The 20,670-nt window shown below is 39.0% G+C and overlaps 1 protein-coding gene across 1 annotated transcript in view; it reads right to left on the reverse strand.

Moving 5' to 3' along the window:
- The window catches only part of COG5 (component of oligomeric golgi complex 5), a 296,023-nt gene that overhangs the window by 170,387 nt on the left and 104,966 nt on the right, over positions 1-20,670 (reverse strand). Inside the window, exon 7 of the mRNA XM_034766634.1 lies at positions 271-401. Within this exon, the coding sequence (XP_034622525.1) occupies positions 271-401 (131 nt within the window). The remainder of the gene's footprint in view (positions 1-270; positions 402-20,670) is intronic.

Consider the following 20,670-nt stretch of genomic DNA (forward strand, 5'->3'; position numbering starts at 1 on the left):
TATTTTATGGTCTATAAAATATACATTTAATTTTTCTCAAGTTTTCAGGCCCTTATTCTGCAAAATCTTATTTTTGTGAGTAAACTTATTAATGCAATTAGCCCCATTAACTTCTGTGAGAGTCCTTATGTGAGTAACAATTACTCAGATGAGTAAGATTTGTCAGGTTTGGTCTCTCAGTTTGACAAGCTTATAGTAAACAGAATAATTAGCTTCAAAGTTCCATATTTATCTTTGCTTTTGAAAATGAAAAAAAAAAAAGTATTTTACCTGAGTCTCTACCCCTTGCTCAAGTAAGCGTTTAGCCTGATTTTCAACCTCAAGTCGAGCTCTTGCAATAAAAAGCAGGTCATTTTCAATTACTTCTATTCCAGAGAGGTCTATCCCTTGCGAAAGATAATCTATAAAAGCAACAGAATTTAGGTAAAATTAAAAAATTCTGACATGTATGATCATGAAACATTTACAACATACAGGTATTTCTGACATTTTCACACGGTACTTGATGTAGCATGTATTCAAATAATTTATTGTATTAAACAAACTGAAAATCAAAGGAAAATTATTCACGAAGTGAGCATTACTATAGTAAATTCACTGCATTCATTTCATAGCTTTCCTGTAAACCCAGACATTTCCAAATACGTGGATATTATAATTAAAGTGCAGAAATCATGATTTAGTTTGCAGCTGATATGTCAAAGATGACAGAAAAATCTATTTTTAAATCAAAGAGGAAGGATGGTCAAATCTCTTTTCATTATTACAAGAGTGTTTATCTGTTGAAAAATAAAATTATGAGTGTTACAAAAGTCATCCTATATCCACAGTTTCCTTCTTTCTAATCCCATTTGAAAAAATGTCTCACACAATTGAGGTATTGCCACATTTCTATTCTTTTATAGCTAACTTATCTAGAGGCCTGATCTTGATCCTCTCAGCAGATACAGGGCATTTTTATTTGTCTGTTCTAGTTCCCTTTGAGTACTTTCAAAAAAGAATACCAGGAAGACAACAAAAGCAAACATTGTATCATCAAGTCCTAATTTTACACTTTCCTTCCAGATTAGGCCATTATGAGTTTTCCATTTGGTGTGCGAAAATTGTTTCCTCCTGTTCATCAGTACTTCAGCAGATGATAACTGATCACTGCCAGTTGCTCTGTGGCACGGGTGCATACTACAAATGATACGGCAAACCATCGTTAACAATTTTACATCTAAATTAGGTGGAAAAAAATCTAATTTACCCACGTGCACCCAGAATAATGCCCTAACCGATCATTTCTAATACAGATAGTACATATCAGATACCAGACAGATCATTTTTTAAAAGTATCTGAAGTATTCCCCTTTCTCTGTACACCCTGACAAAACTCATATTGTGTGGCTTTCCAATACCCATAAACTGATTCACTGCCATCTCCCTCCCAAATTCATGCTGTCTTCCCTCCAAACATTATGATATGCCTCCCTCAACTTATTTGTAGCCTTCTTTTCAAGCTGAGGGGAATGAAGGGAAAAGAGTAGGTTATCAGTATCTTCTCCCCTCCCATGCTGTACTCAGTGTCGGAATAGAGAAGGAAGCCATGCTATGCTAACGGCTGTCCTGGGCTCAGGAAGAAGTGGTCAGTGGAGCAGCTATCCTGCTTTTCCTTCCATCAGGTACCCACATGGTACCAAAGCCGAGCAAGAAAGCATAGTTCAACAGCCAAGGCAGCTCTCTCTTCCCTCCCTCCTATCTCCAAGAAGGGACAGCCTACCACAGGTGGGGCTGCTAAGTATCTGCAGCCAAGTTGACAAACTGCTCCTGGCTCACAGAGGGTGTTGCTGCAAAGATTGCTGGCCAGTCCAGAGGAGATGATGAATAAGAATTAGGGAGCACAGCCCCTCTTGCCTGCAGATTTAAAAAGGCAGCACTCCATTGGGTTTCATCTGTAAATATTCAATTTTCCCCCCCCCATGGAAACATATTCTGCAGATGTTGACGGCAGTGATTCTGGCAAACCCCTAAGAAAACTTCCTACTTGCCACAGACAATTAGGAGAGTACATTTTTCAAGCCCTAAATAAAAAATACTGCCATTTCCTCACAAATCAGTCTTCAAATTAGGTTTCGTCATGCCAGCACAGTACATAGCATTTACAATACATCAGCAAATCAAATAAAAAATTGGTAGATCAGGGATGTTGCTATTGTGCTGAATTGGATACAATTACAAAAGAAGTCTTACAAATCCACACGCAGAAAGAGTAAGGAGAGTACAAGTTGTATATGTTTATACAGTAAGATTTCTAAACTTAATATTGCTGAACTCTAGAGAAACATAAAAAGATATGAAAGTTGATCACTTTTTTCAATGCGAATTCTGTGGCAATAGCCTGGTTCTCATGTCTGCTTTACCCGAACATGAGGCAATTTAAATATATTCACTGGAAATACCAAGCACACAGTGTAGCTAGCTAATCCGATATAAGGGCTAGGGATCACACTTGTACTTCTACTGTCTAAGCAATGAAGAAATAATAGAATGAAAATAAAGTCATTTTATCCTACAATAACTGAATATGTTGGCATGTTGTCTAATGGTCAGAAAGCATCCTAGTATTTGGTAGCTTATGTGCGCACACAAAGTCAAATGATAAAGTTCTGAGCAAAAGCAAAGAAAATAGTTAAGGTGGGTTTTCCTTAAAATAAATAATCAAGGAATAATTGTGGTATAATACACCATAACCTACCAATCTGAAAATAATTGTTTTTTCATTGTAACTGACACTTAAAACTTTCTAATTTCTTAAAACTGTTATTAGAGAGACATAGTGGGTGAAGTAATATCTTTTTTTGGACCTGTGACACTCTTCACCCCATAATCACCATAGTGATATAATTATGACATGATTATGACATAATTATGATGCATCTTGTACAAAATGCGTCCTGTAAAGTGTCAATAGAAAAGTTATGGCTTGCTGGATAGGATTATCCTATTTGTATCAATGTGTCATTTTTGTATCTGGAGTTATGATTATTGACTATGTATTTGTATTTCAAATGTGCATGCACCTGATTAATACCCATAAAGCTTTACATACAGTCTGCCAGTACACTATGATTGGCCTATTCAAGTTGAATGGCACATCAACAAAGACAATGGGCCATGGAGAAAGCTTATCTTAACCTGATGAACTGTCAGTCAGCCTATGGATAATGGCTACCATGACTCATCAGAGCATGCAAGGGCTTGTGACCAGTTCACATGATACTGAATTCCATTTTGGTACCTGTATTCTTCCACAAACTGGACTGGGAACTTGGCTTGGAACAAAGGGATTCCCGCCATTTGGAATAAGCTATAAAAGGGGGAAGTGACATCATCAAGGGGCCTCACTCTCCACCTGGAAATACCAGAGGAACAAAGACTGAATTGGAGGAAGTTCTGGTCCCAGGCAGGAAAGAAGGAAACCTGCCTGTGTATGAAACCTTTGTGGACTGTTTATACTATTTAATACGGTGAGACACTGCTTAATTCAAATCCTATCTAGTATATTAGGATTAGATTGTGTTTTTGTTTATTTGCTAGGTAATCTACTTTGATCTGCTTACTATCACTTAAAATCTATCTTTCTGTAGTTAACAAATCTATTTTATATTTTTACCTAAAACAGTGTGGTTTGAGTGAAGTCCTTGGGGAAAAATCTCAGCTCAAGACCAAGAGCTGATGCACGTCAACTTTCCTTTGTAGAAGTGGCAGACTGGGTAACAACTCATATACTGGCCAGGCTTTTGACCAAGATAAGACGATACAGCTCCAGAGTCGGAGGCTGGGGAGTATTTTGGCTGGAGCCTCTCTCTTGTTGGTTCATGCAGTGGCTGGCAGAGCATTCATGAACACAGCTGGGTATGGACCCTCCCTGTGGATGTTTGTGTGAGGGCAATCTTGGAGGGCTTTGCAGCTTGTCACAATGTCACAGTGTGAGAGGGAACCCAGATTGGTAAGACAGAGGGCACAGTGGTACCCCAGTTCCAGGTTGCATCCCTGGGGGGGAAGGGGTGGCTAGGGTGACCAGACGTCCCGATTTTGTAGGGACAGTTGCGATTTTTGGGTCTTTTTCTTATATAGGCTCCTATTACCCCTCACCCCCTGTCCCGATTTTTCACACTTGCTGTCTGGTCACCCTAGGGGTGGCCCGTCACAGGACCAACTTCTGTTGGTGAGAGACGACAGAAGTTGGTCCAATAAAATATCCTGGGACCGATATGGCTACAACACTACTTAAATTGTTATTATTTTAATTTATGATGTTATTATTTTAAATTCTTAAATTATTTCTTATGCATGGCATATATTATGGGATAATTTAATATAAAAGGACAAAACCGTCTTACTCCCATACATATTATGCAAACCTTAGTTTAAAAAAGTTGGGTTTTATTTTGACAGTAACTAAACTTCATGAGTGAAAACCTGGTCCTGTTAATGTCAATGAGAGTTTTGCCATTCATTTCAATGGAGACAGGATTTATTACATACATTTTTATTAGGGCTGTTGATTAATCACAGTTAACTCACGCGATTAACTCAAAAACATTTATCACAATTTACAAATTAATCGTGATGAATCGCCGTTTTAATTGCACTGTTAAACAACAGAATACTCATTGAAATTTATTTTGGTCTGCAGTGCTTTGGATCTTTATCGCACAGAACCAGTCGTCAGCATGGACACATGTCCTCTGGAATGGTGGCTGAAGATTAAGGGACATATGAATCTTTAGCGCATCAAGCACGTAAATATCTTGCCACACCGGCTACAACAGTGCCATGCGAACGTCTGTTCTCACTTTCAGGTGACATTGTAAACAAGAAGTGGGCAGCATTATCTCCTGCAAATGAAAACAAACTTATTGTCTGAGGGACTGGTTGAACAAGAAGTAGCACTGAGTGAACTTGTAGGCCTTAAAATTTTACATTGTTTTATTTTTTGAATGCAGATTTTTTTGTGTGTGTGTATAATTCTGCATTTGTAAGTTCAACTTTCATGATAAAGAGATTGCACTACAGTACTTCCAATGGGGAATTGAAAAATACTATTTGTTTTTTACAGCACAAATATTTGTAATAAAAAATAAATATAAAGTGATCACTGTACACTTAGTGTTCTGTGTTGTAACTGAAATAGATATATTTTAAAACGTAGAAAACAGCCAAAAATATTTAAGTAAATGATATTCTATTATTGTTTAACAGTGTGATTAATTGCGATTAATTTTTTCAATCGCTTGACAGCCCTAATTTTTATGTTTTATACACTTTGGTCACTTGAACCCATGATCTGTTGTATGTCTGACACTTTCTTTAATACTTATAAACTGCATCTTAATTAATTTAGTTATGTTATTAAATGTATATTAAAAATCAACCGCACAAAACACAACTACAATATGATACTGAGTCCAGATTAAAGTGCATAAGTACATTTTATTTTATGGGCATCTTATTTTGGCTTTAAAACCAGGTCGGAACTCAATGGCAAGTTAATGATTTATTATTTATTTTTAATATCAAATGCTTTTTAGCCATAGATATTTCTCGTCTACTCTCAGAACTGGAAAGCATTTTTTATCAGTAAAAGCAATTAATGTTTTTAGAGAAGCAGTATGGTTTAGTGGACTGGGATTGGGGGCAGAAAATCCATTTTAATTCCCACTCTCCCACTGATTCACTATGTGATCTAGGGCAAATCTTTTAACCTTTTGGTTTCTCAATTTCCTCTTCTGCAAAATGGGGATAATCTTTACTTACCTTACAGATATGTTGGGAGAGTTTGCTTGTTAGTGCACTGCTTCTCAAACCTTTCATTTTGTGGAATATCTCTATAAATTAGAGACAGAAAAGATCTAGGAGGGGTGTTCTAGACCCTCTTCCTACCAATACAGGATTGTTCTGCACTGTACATTTATAGATGTTTTCTATAGAAAATAGTGCTTACATCACTTCCCCTGGAAGAATACTCAACAGTCTAACAGATACACCTCTACCTCGATATAACGCTGTCCTCAGGAGCCAAAAAATCTTACCACATTATAGGTAAAACCATATTATATTGAACTTGCTTTGATCCATCGGAGTGCGCAGCTCCGCCCCCCAGGAGCACTGCTTTACCGCGTTCTATCCGAATTCGTGTTATATCTAGGTAGCAGTGTACCATGGTCAGGACATTGCCCCCATACCGCGCCCCACTCCAATATATACCTCTAGCTTTTTTTAAAAAAAAATATGACTCCACTGCTCTTCATTACAATCACTGTACTATGCTAACTAATTAATTTGCCTCCTTGATGTTCATGCCCTAGAAATAATTAGATTTATGGCCTCACTTAGCAAAACTCTTTTAACCTTCCCTAATAAACCAGCCGCTCCAGTCCCCCTATATTTTGTGTTACTTTTATCAACTCATTTAACTCTAAGAATTTGTCTGACAATAACGTGCTCAAAACTGAACACAAAACATATCAGAAGTCACATGGGGAGCATTATTCCCCTGCACTGTGACACAATACAGCTGTATATGCAACCCAGCATAACAAACTTAAAACAAGACTTGTGTAGTGCCACACGATAAAGCTTGATAATGCAGAGAGAAAACCTACCCGATCAACACTGAATGTCTAATAGGTTTCAGTTTAACAAGGACTGGCTGACAAATACTTTTGTATGTGGGTGTGTGTTAAGAACTGAACAGAGAGAGGGACAGAGGACAGCAGAAAGGAACTCCTCCTGTAAAGGCTGCTAATGAAGTACTGTACACAATAGAGGTTTACAACACTGATTTTGCAGGGTGCAGCATGTCACTTTCCCCCAGATTACTGCCTACCAATTTTTTCTGTGAATATGCTGGCAAACCATAGGGTAACCTTGCTCCTACATCCATTGAAGTCAATGGGCGTTTTGCTACTGATTTCAATAAGGCGAATGATACTCTTAAGGGTGAGGAAACTAAAGAGGTTCAGAATCTGTTCTCTGAAGCTGACACACCAAATTACTGCGTAACTTCAGGTAAAATGGGATAAAGGAGGCATGGTATAGCCAGGGCCCCTCATGCCTCACCATGACAGAACTTGCTGTGGATTCCTTTCATCGTAGGAAAGGAAGGAAGCACTACTGTGCTCCAGAAGCCAAGCTTTTGTTAAACAAAATTAAAATATGGCTCTGATCCTTGCTTCTCACAGGAAAGCCTGCAGAAGGGGCCAAAGGAGAGAAAGCTTCCCCTATTGTCTACTGCCCTTCCCAGAGAACCAACTATGGGGCTGACCACCAAACTGCCTGGATCGTTTTAACATATGATTGGAAGATATAAGCAGGAAGCCAGGGCCTCCTGTGGGAGAAAGTGTCCCTCTGCAGAAGCTCTGGCCCCAGTTGTTGACACCACACTACACCGGGACTGCACTTCCAGGACCCTTCCCTGGAGAGCCAGTTGATAAGTAATAAAAATATTGTTTTCCCCTCAGAGTTCCACTGGGCTGCTGGGTGGACGTGCATCCCAATTCCTGGTCCTCCCACTCTGACTCTGGCCCATAGCCCAGCCTCCACTCTTCATGTGGCCAAGGTGTCCTCTGTCCAGTCTGCATACTAAAGGTCACTGCCCCTTGCAGACCTCGACCTTGTGTTCCCTAGCCCTCAAACTTTGAAAATTCAAACTGAGCATAAACAGATGCACTAATGTCTTCTTGAGTCCACAGCCAGCCCAAACAGCAGCTCTGAGAAGCGTACCCTGTCCCAGTCATCTCAGTCAAGTGTGAATTCTGAAACCTAAAGATGGCAATGTAGAATGTCAGCTTAGGTACCTATTTCAGTGGTGCTCATTTTAGAAAAAATCCAAATAGCATGCTTACCCCACAATTTCAAAATGCTCCCATGTCTCCCCAGGTGCCAGAAGTGAAAGCCAACTCCTGCCCAAATGCCAACACCTCCAACTTCCTCCCTGAAAACTTCTACAATGAAACTATGTATCGTTGTCAATATAAAGTTATGTGCAACATCAAAAACAGAAAGCCTGAGGACAATGCATTTCAATGGGACTCCAAAGCAGAAAGGTCAAAATGTGTGCAGGATTCGGGGCTAGATTAGCTGATGGAATTGTTTTTAGATTAATGCTGGTACTCTTACTGGTTGAGAAGGTCACATGACCTTTAAAAAGAAAAAGAAAACCTCAAGGGACAATGTCCCCACACTAGAAACATCTATAAGTGTTTTTCTGCCAGTGCTAAAAACAATGGAAACTGTAACATAGGCAGGAAATGTGCCTTTGCCATCTAAACAGACAACATAGCTATAGACACGTCTATCCCTTCTCTACAATAAAGCCTCTCCCACTGGTAGCACGAGCAGAGCTGAACTGGTGAAGAAAAACACTTAACTTTCTTAGCATAGGCAAAGCCAGATAGTAACCACAAACACAGCACATTTAGAACGTTTTTCCTAAAGGTAACAATGGTATATATAAGCAACAGAGGGTCCTGTGGCACCTTTGAGACTAACAGAAGTATTGGGAGCATAAGCTTTCGTGGGTAAGAACCTCACTTCTTCAGATGCAAGAGTATCTTGCATAATGGTATATATACACATCTCAGCCTGGCAATTTTAGCTGATAGGAAAAAAATTTGTCCTGAAGAGTTTGAAAAGCTACCCCCAGTTACTTAATCCAGCGATTAACAAACCTTGAACTTGTGCTTCAGGCACTGTATCTCACTGTCAGTCATGTCTGCTCCCCATTTACAATCAATATCCATAGACTCACGGTCACAGAAGTTTGAGAAGAAGAGAACTATTAGTGGTTCAGTTTATTGCCCAAACAATATACAGAAAGAAAGGCTGGTCTTCCAGTGAAAGTAGTGGACTCAAGTGATCAGGGTTCAGTTCCTCTATGACCTAGCCCAAGTCATTTACTCTCTCTATACCTCAGTTCTCTATCTGTAAAATTAGGTTAATAATACTTCTTTTCTCTCATCCTTTAATTGTCTTGTCTGTTTAGATCAGGGGTAGGCAACCTATGGCACGCGTGCCGAAGGCGGCACGCTAGTTGATTTTCAGTGGCACTCACACTGTCCGGGTCCTGGCCACTGGTCCGGGGGGCTCTGCATTTTAATTTAATTTTAAATGAAGCTTCTTAAACATTTTAAAAACCTTATTTATTTTACATACAACAATAGTTTAGTTGTATATTATAGACTTATAGAAAGAGACCACCTAAAAACGTTAAAATTTATTACTGGCACGCGAAACCTTACATTAGAGTGAATAAATGAAGACTCGGCACACCACTTCTGAAAGGTTGCTGACCCCTGGTTTAGACTGTAAACTCATGTATACAAATGCAGCCCCCAACTCATTTTGGGCCTCTAAGGACTATTGTAATACCAATAAAAAATAAACAACACCACCACAGACTGGATGAGTGAACTCTTTGTTATTGATGATACATATTGAGCTTACTGTAATGTTTTAACACTGAGCATATATGAACATATTTTTGTCAGAGATATATTTGTAATAGTTTATGGAAAGTTGAAATTCTGTCTCAAAATTATAAGTTTGATGAACAATATACATAATGGTTTATAAAAAACACAAATAAAAACCTTGCGTGTCCCATAATATGTTGACATTGCTAACCCAGTAAGTATCACACCTTATTAAGCTTGGAATGCACTGCTGGAAACATTTTGGGGACTTAAAATACAGACTACCTGACGAATCCCTTCATGAACAAAAATATTATATGCTAAAGAAAAATACACTGAGCACTAGGGATTAGTGACATTTATAATCTATATCAACCTGAGAAAGGGTTGGGACTTTAGGTCTCTTAAAGGAAGAGAGATTTTGGTCATTAGAATTCCAAATTTTCTTGGTTTACTAAATCTGAACAGCTTTTCTAATCTACCAAAAAAAGAGATGCTGCTTAATTATGTGCTTTCTTTAAACCAACATTTCCCAGATAGTTATATAACAGGAGTTTAGCTGAGCGAGATAAACCTGACATCAGTACAGCATGTTATGTAGTAAAACAATATCCTGAGCCAAATAGCTGTTTTTGTAACTATTTAGATGACTCCAAAACTTGGAATCTTTCTATATTTGTGATTTCAGTTTCTGACCTCTAATGCTATCTGACAACCTCATATGATGAAGATATGGTGGGGAAAATGCAAGATTAAAACAAAACACTCATTGAGAGTTGTAAATAGAAAATCTACGAGCATAAAGACAGAATCCGTATGTGCTTCATACAAAGCACATAAGTGATGATGTACTTTATATTACAACTGTATTGATCTTGACCATTCACTAGAAGGGAGCAAACAGAAACGTACTAATAGCAATGGTGCAATAACAAAAGGAGAAACAGGAAAGCAAGAAGTAAACCAATATGATTAGATGACAAGGCTTGAGAGCTTATTCAAGTCAAACAGAAATCCTTCAAAATTTGGATATGCAGCACCAGTAAAGCCAATAAGCAGGAGCCTAAAATTACAACATACAATATGGAAGAGGGAAATTAGAAGGGCTAAAATTGATTTTGAAGAGCAAATAGCTAAAAATGTAAAAACAACAGATTCTTTAGGTATGCCACTAGCGGGAAAACTGTGAAATAATTGGTGGGTCTGCCGGATCAGCAAGGGTTAAAAGTAAAGACTGCTGAAAATCAATAATTTTATATTACATATATATAAATAAATGTGTGTGTGTGTGTGTGTGTGTGTGTGTGTGTATACACACATACACACACACACACACACACACACACACGTCCTCCCCATCGACATGCACTGGACCTGCTCTTTTCTGGTAATAAAGATGAAGTTCTACGAGAGATTGAGGTATCAGAAGAGGAAGTGTTGGAGCAAAAATGATAATTTAAAAAGCAGTAAGTCACCTCATAGGCCCAGATGATATCCCCCAAGAGTTCTAACAGGGCTTAAGAATGAAGTGGCTGAGAAGCTAACAAAAATGTGAGAGTGCTTATTAAAACAGCTACTGAACCGGAGGGTTGGAGGGTAGCAAACATTGTACCTATGTGACCCAGAGAATTTAGAGATCAGTAATCCTTACAGCTGGAACTGGCAAGTTGTTTGAAATAACAAAAACCGAATATTATATCCTGCTATTTCAGATGTTTTAAGACTAATCAGCAGAATTTCCACACAGAAAAAATTGATTAATTTTTTTGAATTTATTTAGAGCTCTAGAAGGCCTTTGACTAGGACCCTTGCAAGAAGCTACTAAAAAAGCTAAGTAGTCGTGAGTGTATTATAATGGATCAAAAACTGGCTAGGAGATAGAAAACAAAGGACAGGATTGTATGGTCAATTTTGATCATAGCAAAAAGTTAACAGCAGGGTGCCACAAGATTCTATACAAGCAGGGTGACACAAGATTCTAGTGTTTAATATATTTATTGACAATCTGGAAATGGGGGTGAGTAGCCAGGTAGCAAAATCGTCAGGTGGTACAAAGTTATTTAGGTTAGCCATGATTGGCGAGGACTATGAGGAACTTCAGAGAGACCCAAACAAGCTATGCAGCTGGGTAGCACAATAGTAAATATTCAATGTTGATAAATGTAAAGTAATGCATTTTGGAGAGAAAAAATTGAACTATTCATACACCTTATGAGGTTCTTAGTTAACTGTATTAACTCAGGAAAAGAATCTGTGTATTATTGTTGACAGTTGAATGAAGAGTTCTGCACAATGTGCAGTTGTAGTAAAAAAAAGCTAACAATGTTAGAATGCATATGGAAATGGATGAAAAATAATATGGAGCATATTAAAATGCCATTATATAAATCAGTGTTGTGGCATAATCTAGAATACTGCGTACAGTATTCGGTCATCCCATCTCAAAAAGAATTACAGCATTAGAGGGCATCCAGAAAAGGACAATGAATATATGAGGAAAAACTCGCATATGACGAGATTGAAAAGACTGGGATTGTTTACCTTAGAAAGGAGACAAGTAAGAGAGAACATGATAAAAATATGTAAAATAAATCAATAGTATAGAAAGGGCAGATCAGGAGCTTCTGTTCTCCCTGTCACATAACACAAGGAGGTACTCAGTGAAATTAAATGGTTGCAAATTCAAAACTGATGAAAGGAAATACTTTTCCACAAAATGCATAATGAAGCTATAGACCTCAATGTCATCGGAAGTCATTGAGGCAAGAGTTTAGCAAAATTCCAAGAAGAACTGAACATTTATATGAAAAAGACTATTCAGTTATATTAGTTAATGTTTACAAATTTGGGAAGGGGTAATAAACCTCAGGCCTCAAACCAATCTTTAACTACAAGGATTAGGAGGAGATCAAATGTGGGGAGCAGATTACCCTACATCTACCCTACCCTACATCTGCCTACAGTGAGGTTTTTCGCACCTTCCACTGAAGCAACTGGTGCTGGCCACTGTTGGAGATGAGCTATTGGACCAGATGGACCATGGGTCTGTTCCAGTAGGGCAATTTTTTATGTTCCTAATAATAATGCTAAGTATAGGACTGGTTGCTGAAAGAGGAAGTTATTGTATGGTTAGTATTACAAACAGTATTTGATTTACGGTTCTGTCATATAGTTGAAACTCTTCAGGGCAAACAATATGTCAATCTCTGGAAGTACCATGTAAATTTATGGTGCTATGTAAGTTACTCCAAATCAGACAGATATCACAGTATGTTGGCATAATTTAGTTTACTACATAACAATTTCAAAAATGTAAATCCCGGGAACCACACTGGACAATGATAGTAACTCCCGTGAATAATGGGCTTGAATAGTGGCCAGTAGTTTAATCAAGAATTGCAATAATATCAGTGCATTTTTACAGACTGATTTATTAGGAAAGAATTGTATTCTTTCGAGCAGTTAAACAGAAGAATATATTTTTTAGATATTTCAGCCTTAGCACACAATGCCTACGAGAAACAGCATTTCACTAGTGTACTGTAAAGACTTCGCTAATGGCATATTTGTTCATCAGCAGTACTACATATCTGCAAATTATGGGGAACCAGGATATAGAGTAGAAAATGAACAAAGGACGACATAACACATGAAAGCTTTGGGAACAACCACCACACATTAAAAAGCAACAACATGACAAAGTACTGTATTAAAGCTCGAGTCTAGTTGTCCTGTAGTCAGTCAGTTAAAATTATTGAAACTTTCATTATTCAGGTTAAAATTTTCCAGGCTTAGTCTCTTTCCAAAAGGTGAGTTTTCATTTGGAACTGTGAGCAAAAACAGTGCAGTCATTTTTAAGTATGAAAAAAAATTTTTTTAAAGAAGGACTTTCCTCATAAAATTCTTGCAGGTCCTCTCTGCTTTAAAACAGTTCTGCTGCTAAAACTTCTGTGCACAAATACTTGAAATATGGTATCAAAATACACATTTTAGTTGCAGGCGGGTAAGTGCTCCAATGAAAACTGGTTTTTGTTTGACCAAATTATCCTTTGAAAATTGCACTTCATGCATCCAATTGAGTTTTTAGTATTTTAGCAACATTTAGCATGGCAGTAGGGCTGGATTACTGGGGCTACACACTGCATGGGTTTGGCTGCTCCCCCTAGTGCTATGTGCTCTAGTCATAGTACCCCAGTAGAGGGTATGACAGCTGAGGCAGACTCAGGACAGTTTCTCACAGGTATTTCTAGTGGTGGGTGAGAGAGAGTATGTCAGTTGCTTAGGTCTCTGCCACCTGGAGCAGGATTTAAAGAAGATCTAGGGCATTTGTGACAAAACCAAACAGTTGGAAAATATACAATTCAATCTCAAATAAACTGTAATTTGTACCAGTAATTAACCACATACACTTTATTCCACACTGTTAAATAGGTCCCTGCCATACACATTATTTTATCTTACCTGGCTGCTTCACTGTAGGGGAAAGACCTAAACTTGTCCTCATTGATATTAAAGAGCATCTAGACAAGGAGGAAATGGTTTTCTCCAGCATGGTGAAACAAATGGCTTTAGAAAACTCATATGTGTGGGGTAGGGGTTGTCATGCCTACCATACTCTTGGGTTTGTTTTTTTCTGTTTCCAAAATATGACTATCATTGGACTGAACAGAGAATTTATTTTATGTTATAAATATTTCCTACCTAGTACTGTTATCATCTATGACCAATCCCTCCCACAGTGGAAAGTTGTGCGTTTCTCACAGGAGGGTACATTTCTGAGTTTATGCATGCATTAAAAGAACAAGAATAATATTGGGGGATGAGTGAGGAAAATTGATTATCTATTTTTAAGAGCATATGAAAATAGTGTTTTATGCATCTTGATGGAAGAGTTAATTCTTTTTGTTCTCTCAGTCTGGAAATCAGATGCCAGGCAGGATCTGGAACTGATGGAAATGAATTTACTTCTATTTTTATCATCATCACTGACTTGACAACGAGCACCATATTTTGGAGGCATTCCTGTGAAAATGCCATGATTCAGAAAATAGCTTAAAAGCATCAAGACAAACATTACTTAGGTCTAATTGCAAGTTATGCCTCAGAACTCCCACATTCACTTAGGCTAAAACAGTGGGGTTTGAACTTCTTTAGCTCCGCCCCCTTCCATTTTTTTCTAATACATGTAGACGCGTGACCTCATTGAACATTTATTACTTTCATTCACTGTACCAACCAGCTTCATATTCTTTTGCTAAGAGAGCTTTGGGTTTTTTTTCCTAACAGAGGCAGATCGGCTAGGAAATACCGCTTTTTTCCCCAGCCTTCCCTATCAGAATACTGCGTAACATACAGGATGGGAAATAAAACCCTTTAATATTATCCGTTTCTATGAGGTAACCCTGCTGGCACTGACTTATCCCAGCATCTTAAAAGGTGCTTCTGAAAAACAACAGGATACACATATATATAGCTTTATGAATGCACTAGGAAAACACATACACACAGTCATACAGAGTGTTTGTGTGCTAAGAGGGGGGCGGTGGTGATTGCATACTAGCACAAATTTATTTTATTGTAAAAATCTGGCATTAAAATTATTTAATGTGTGAAACACATTAATTTGTTACTCCTTAAGGCTGGAGTAAGAGATATGGAATTACCGCTGGGAAAAAGAATTCCAGCCCCCCAAGGAGATCCCTAGCACATATCCCAGTTGTTCAGTCATTGACAGCTTACTATTTCATATATTTGAGGAACTGATATATGTGGGTAGGATGCCCTCACTGTATGCTATGCAGTCTGGTGATCCTGTACTTTTCCAAGCAAAAACAAACAGTTAATCTGCTTTGTAAAATTCTTTCTGTTCTACCACAAAGTCCAGGCACAATGTGTGAACTTTTTGATGTGCCATAGACACGATTAATATTATTATGGTGAAAGGATCTAATGGTTGCTGGCAAGTGAGTCTTGAATGCAAAGACAATCACTGATTTCATCAAAGCCAGTGGATGCACAAAGCACTTTCAGGCTCAACGGAAGGAGGAACAAGCTACGTTATGTATGGGAGCTATGAGTCTACCACATGAAGCAATAGGCTGCGTGGCAGGTCAGAGCTGAGCCATGTGGACTGAGGGGTTTCCCAGGTTGCAACACACTGGTTAGGATACTGGTTTGCAGCCTGTGTGTGTGTGTGTTTTGGACAGAGAAAGCCTGGAGAGGACTTGCGAGCATGATTCTGAGAGGAAGAAGACAGACAGGACAGATGTTGCTGGAGTGACAGATTTGGGGATTTCTGAGCAAGGAAACAGCCAGAAACAGAACTTTGTGTACATTTTTTCCTAAATAAATAACTTTTCACCAAGAATATAACTGACACATACCCCTGATTTCTTACTCTAATGGAAACAACCCAGTAAGGCCCTAAATTTTGGCTATCCACGGGGGCCAAAAGGACAACAATACATTCACACTACAATAACTTTATTATGGTTAACAGCTGTAACTGAATGAGAAAAATGTGAAAAAGCAACTTTAGGAATTCTCAAACCTTTTCATAGTTTGAGCCACATTTTGCAAATGAAAAGGGCAGAGAGATTAGATGCGGGCAAGTGGCAGCAATTTTACTAAAACTTAAAAGGCAAATCAAAGTAACAACTATAGACAAGCCCATCTCTCACCCCAGCAACAAAAGAGGCAGTGAAAGAGTGACTGGTGCAGTTATACCACTGCATTGTTTCAGTCTGCCTGTATCCATTTGTTGTGTCTTGTCTTAGATTGTAAACCCTTTGGGGCAGGGATCATCTTTTTGTTCCGTATTTGCACGGCACTTAGCATAATGGGGTTCTGGTCCATGACAAGGTCTCCTAGACACAATGGTAATATAAACAACAACAGAGGAAACAGCTGCCCCCAATGTGCTTACCCTGCCTTTGATGCTCAAAGTTCAGATCACCCTTACTGTTCTGGGCCTTGCAAACCAGCTTCTATCTACAGTCTTGATGGGCTCATGCAATGTCATGGCTTAATCAAGGCCTGCAACCCTGCCAGTTTCCTTGCAAATCCAACCTCCTTTGGCACAAACAGTGGTCTGATGCCTAATTTACCCCTCAGCTTCCGGGGAGTTGGGAGACCCAGCCACCAATCCCAGTTACTCTAGCTCACCAATATTAAACTGACCCCAGGTATCAAGAAAAGTCATCCGTAATTTCAACCCTTTTGAAACACACCATACCATTAATTTAACTGAAGCACCTGAATACCCAAATGGAGAAGTTCATGCCCATGAAACACAATCCACACAATAATTTCAAAGTTCAAAAGGCATCTGTAACCCAAACAAACCTCAGATCCCTGTGATTATCTGATACACAGCACGTACCCTGTAAATATAGATGAATTTGACACAGCCAATGTAACCATTAGCATTTAAAGGAGGGAGTTTAGATATTTGTGGCGGCAGAGCAGGAAGAGGCCTTCTCCTGATGCTCCCAACAAAGGGAGTTTAGGTGCCCTCCTAATCCTGTAGTCCAGCATTAGCTGAGATGGTCAGCACTTTTTCATAAAGATATTATATGGAGGTATCCACCTCTCCTCTCATTCAGGATTGCACACGTCACCTACTCACTCATTCATAGTCATGCAACATCACTGGGGCATCTACATCAATTTCTGAGATGGAAAAATAAAATATTGATGTATTTTTGAGTTTCTTGTGTTAAGCATTTTGTCCTTTTCGAAAATGGATGTCTGTAGAAAAACGCTGTGAGCAAAGAGGAGTCAACACTGTGTGATCTGACATTTGCAGAGCAGAGTTTGGGAACCTTTGAGACAGAACATTACATTTCTACTATTGTGATATTATGTGTAACAAAGTGTTCACCTCTCTTTTGCTATCCCGCTGCCTTTGAAAGAATACACAAGGTTTAAGACCTAGAAAACTAAAACTCACTCCAGCTTCTTGAGAGAAAGAAAATCTTCAAGAATCGTGATCATCCAGGCATGCTCAACAGCTCCAAAACCATTTTGGTCTAGCTAAGACATTTTTCTGAGTTCTCCATGATGACAAATTACTGAGGAAAGATCTCCAACTCTGATGTCATCTAGTGACTGAATTAAACCTTTTTAAAAATTAAGTATATTTTCGGTCTACATCATGTAAACTCACAAGAATTAAAGAAAAAGTTGCAACACCAAAAGGCAAAAAATCAGATATGCAATACATCTCTAACATTTACATCGATAGCATAAGGCAAAACGAGATATTGTCATTTGCACCAATATATTTCTGTATCATCTGAAACATTTTACTCACCTTTCTAGCTTATATATGATCATGTTATATATTATTTCAAATACAATCAAAGATATCATCAGTTCATACTTGTGCCAGCATTCCACCACATTTTATTCTTCTAATTAAAGATTATTATTATTATTATTCATTAAAGATTCAAGATTAAAAAAAACACTCCCTCCACAATCAACCCACTGTGGCTTCATTTACAGTAAAAGTGACAGCAATAATCTCAGGAGATAGCCAGATTTTCAAACTCATACTGGAGTTATTTTAGAGATACTAGTGCTCTCCTGGAAGCTGAGTCAATGAACCCAAAATTAGAGCCTTCCAAATATCCCTCCAGGAATTCTTTGCGGGTATATAAAAGTCATATGCTTCACTGATCCACAGGTAAACCTAGTTGTCCCAACTGCCCTAAAACACACACATGTAAACAGACTTAATAGAAGCATGGATGCAAAGTCACGAACAGCATATGTGAGAGAAATAAGGAGATAGCAAAGAGGGGGGATGAAAGAAAGAATTAGCAAAGAGAAAAAAGAGAGATAAGAGGCACCGGGGAAAATGGTAAGGGAATATATGAGAGGAGGAGGAAGAGATGGGAATGGCAGAAGAATAAATTAAAAATAAGGAAGAGAAATTGGGGATAGAGAAAAGAAAGAGTGGGAAATGGAAAACGATACAAAATCCCATCAGTATGTTCAGGCTGGACTTGTTAATTAGCAGGAATCATATAGTACATATCAATAATTTTCCACTTCAACAGTTCCCTCCCCTAACCAATTCAGTACTGCGTTACTTACTAACCTATGCCCACTGCATTCCCACTCAAACTTCAGGAGAACATCCAAGACTGGGAAACAAAGGAACTGCCAAGCTTTTTATATAAATCTTCAAATTGCAAATACACATCACTCAGAATGTAACAAAAGTTCCTTGCAGAATATTTCTTAAATTCTAGCAGATGTACACAATACACAATCCCTCCCTGAAACTATGCTTCATGTCAGTATGAAAGTAGCACAAAGTGGGGGGGGGCCCACTCACTTCTGCAGGAAATAACTGTATTAATGACATATTGCAGTCACATAATAAACTCATATCATAGCAATTATAATTTCCACCTAATTGGACTGCTCCATTGGCTGAAGAATGACTTCTTGTTTCAGGAAAGAGACAAGGGCTCATCTAAGCAAAGATATTTGCCACAGTGTTTTTGATTTACCAAAGCTCCTAGTATGACTAACTACTAAAAATAAGGAAATATTGCACGGTGTAATATATACTTACATGGTAGCCTGTCATGTGTCACCAGTCTTGAACCTAGGCATACGGTTGCCAAGCAAGAGCCTTACCCTCTGTGCCACTGCACCACAAGGTCAGATGAGGGAACTGCAGCTAACACTCAGGGGTGCTGGAACAATTTGTATAGTGGGGGTGCTTAAAGCCATTGAACCAAACTGTAAACCCTGTATATGATGGAAACCACTTCAAGCCGGGGGTGCAGTAGCACCTCCAGCATCCCTTGTTCCAGCACCTATGCTAACACCCCACGTCCAGAGGCTACATCTATTGACTCAACTGGGTCAGGTGACTAGTAGCAGACAGCTCATTGGACATGACCAGGCATAAAGCTTCCTGTTCCTGTCCCACCCCTTGTTTGAGCAACTAGTTGCCAGACCTGCTGCTGACCAGAGACCCTAAGACCAAGTTCCTGCCTCTTTGGCCTGGTCCTGCTCCTGTTTCCAATCCTTGTTCCTTTCCCTAATTCCAATGACTGATTCCTGCTTGACCCTTGGAGTGACTTCTGACTCTAGTTCCAGCAGAATCCTTGGCATGGCTACTGACACTGACCTTTGGTGTGGCTCCTCACTCTGATTCTGGATCAATCCTTGTTGTGAACTCCAACTGTGACCCAGCTCCCACCGCAGCTCTAACCAGGTCAGACCGCCCCGTTACAGGCCCTGACATTGGCCTGACAATACTATTATTTGCATGGCTTTAAGCATTTTAAATTTATCATTTCAGTCAAATGGCATTTTTGAGCAAACTTTGTATACGAGGCAAATATTAATATAAATTTCCATAAATTCTACACTGTGCTGAAACTAATGTAAACAATTATAAGAAAATGAAGGAAAACTTATGATCTATACCAAGATCTTCCAGAAATGTTAATAAATTCCCTTAATCTGTCCACTCTGAGACAGCAGGGAGATCAATGCAATTATTCTTGGTTCTAAATGTCATCAGATTTAATTACTAAGCAAAAATAAAACAAACAGGTAGTTAATTGTTCGGTGCCTAATGAACTGCTACAGAAACAGGTATTGTCTAGGGGTTTAGGAACAAGATAGTTCAGTGGTTCCCAAACTTGTTCCACCGCTTGTGCAGGGAAAGCCCCTGGTGGGTCGGGCCGGTTTACGTACCTGTCGCGTACGCAGGTTTGGCCAATTGCGGCTCCCAGTGGCCTTGGTTCGCTGCTCCAGGCCAATGGGAGCTGCTGGAAGCGGCGCGGGCCGAGGGACGTACTGGCCGCCGCTTCCAGCAGCTCCCATTGACCTGGAGCAGCGAACCGCAGCCAGTGGGGGTCGCAATTGGCCGAACCTGCAGATGCGGCAGGTACACAAACTGGCCCAGCCCGCCAGGGGCTTTCCCTGTACAAGCAGCGGAACAAGTTTGGGAACCACTGAGATAGGGAATCAAGTTTTCCAGTCATAGTCATACCAACTATCTGCTGACTTGTGCAAGCCAGTTAACAAACACTCTGCCTTAGTTTCTCATCCGTAAAATAGGGATAACACTTACTGAACTACTGCATTGAAAGGATAAGACTATATTTGTATAGCACTTTGAACATGAAAACCAATCTGAGTCAAATCCTGGTCAACTGAAGTCAATGACAAAAAT

The sequence above is a fragment of the Trachemys scripta genome, chromosome 1 (assembly GCF_013100865.1).
Source record: "Trachemys scripta elegans isolate TJP31775 chromosome 1, CAS_Tse_1.0, whole genome shotgun sequence".
Lineage (NCBI taxonomy): Eukaryota > Metazoa > Chordata > Testudines > Emydidae > Trachemys > Trachemys scripta.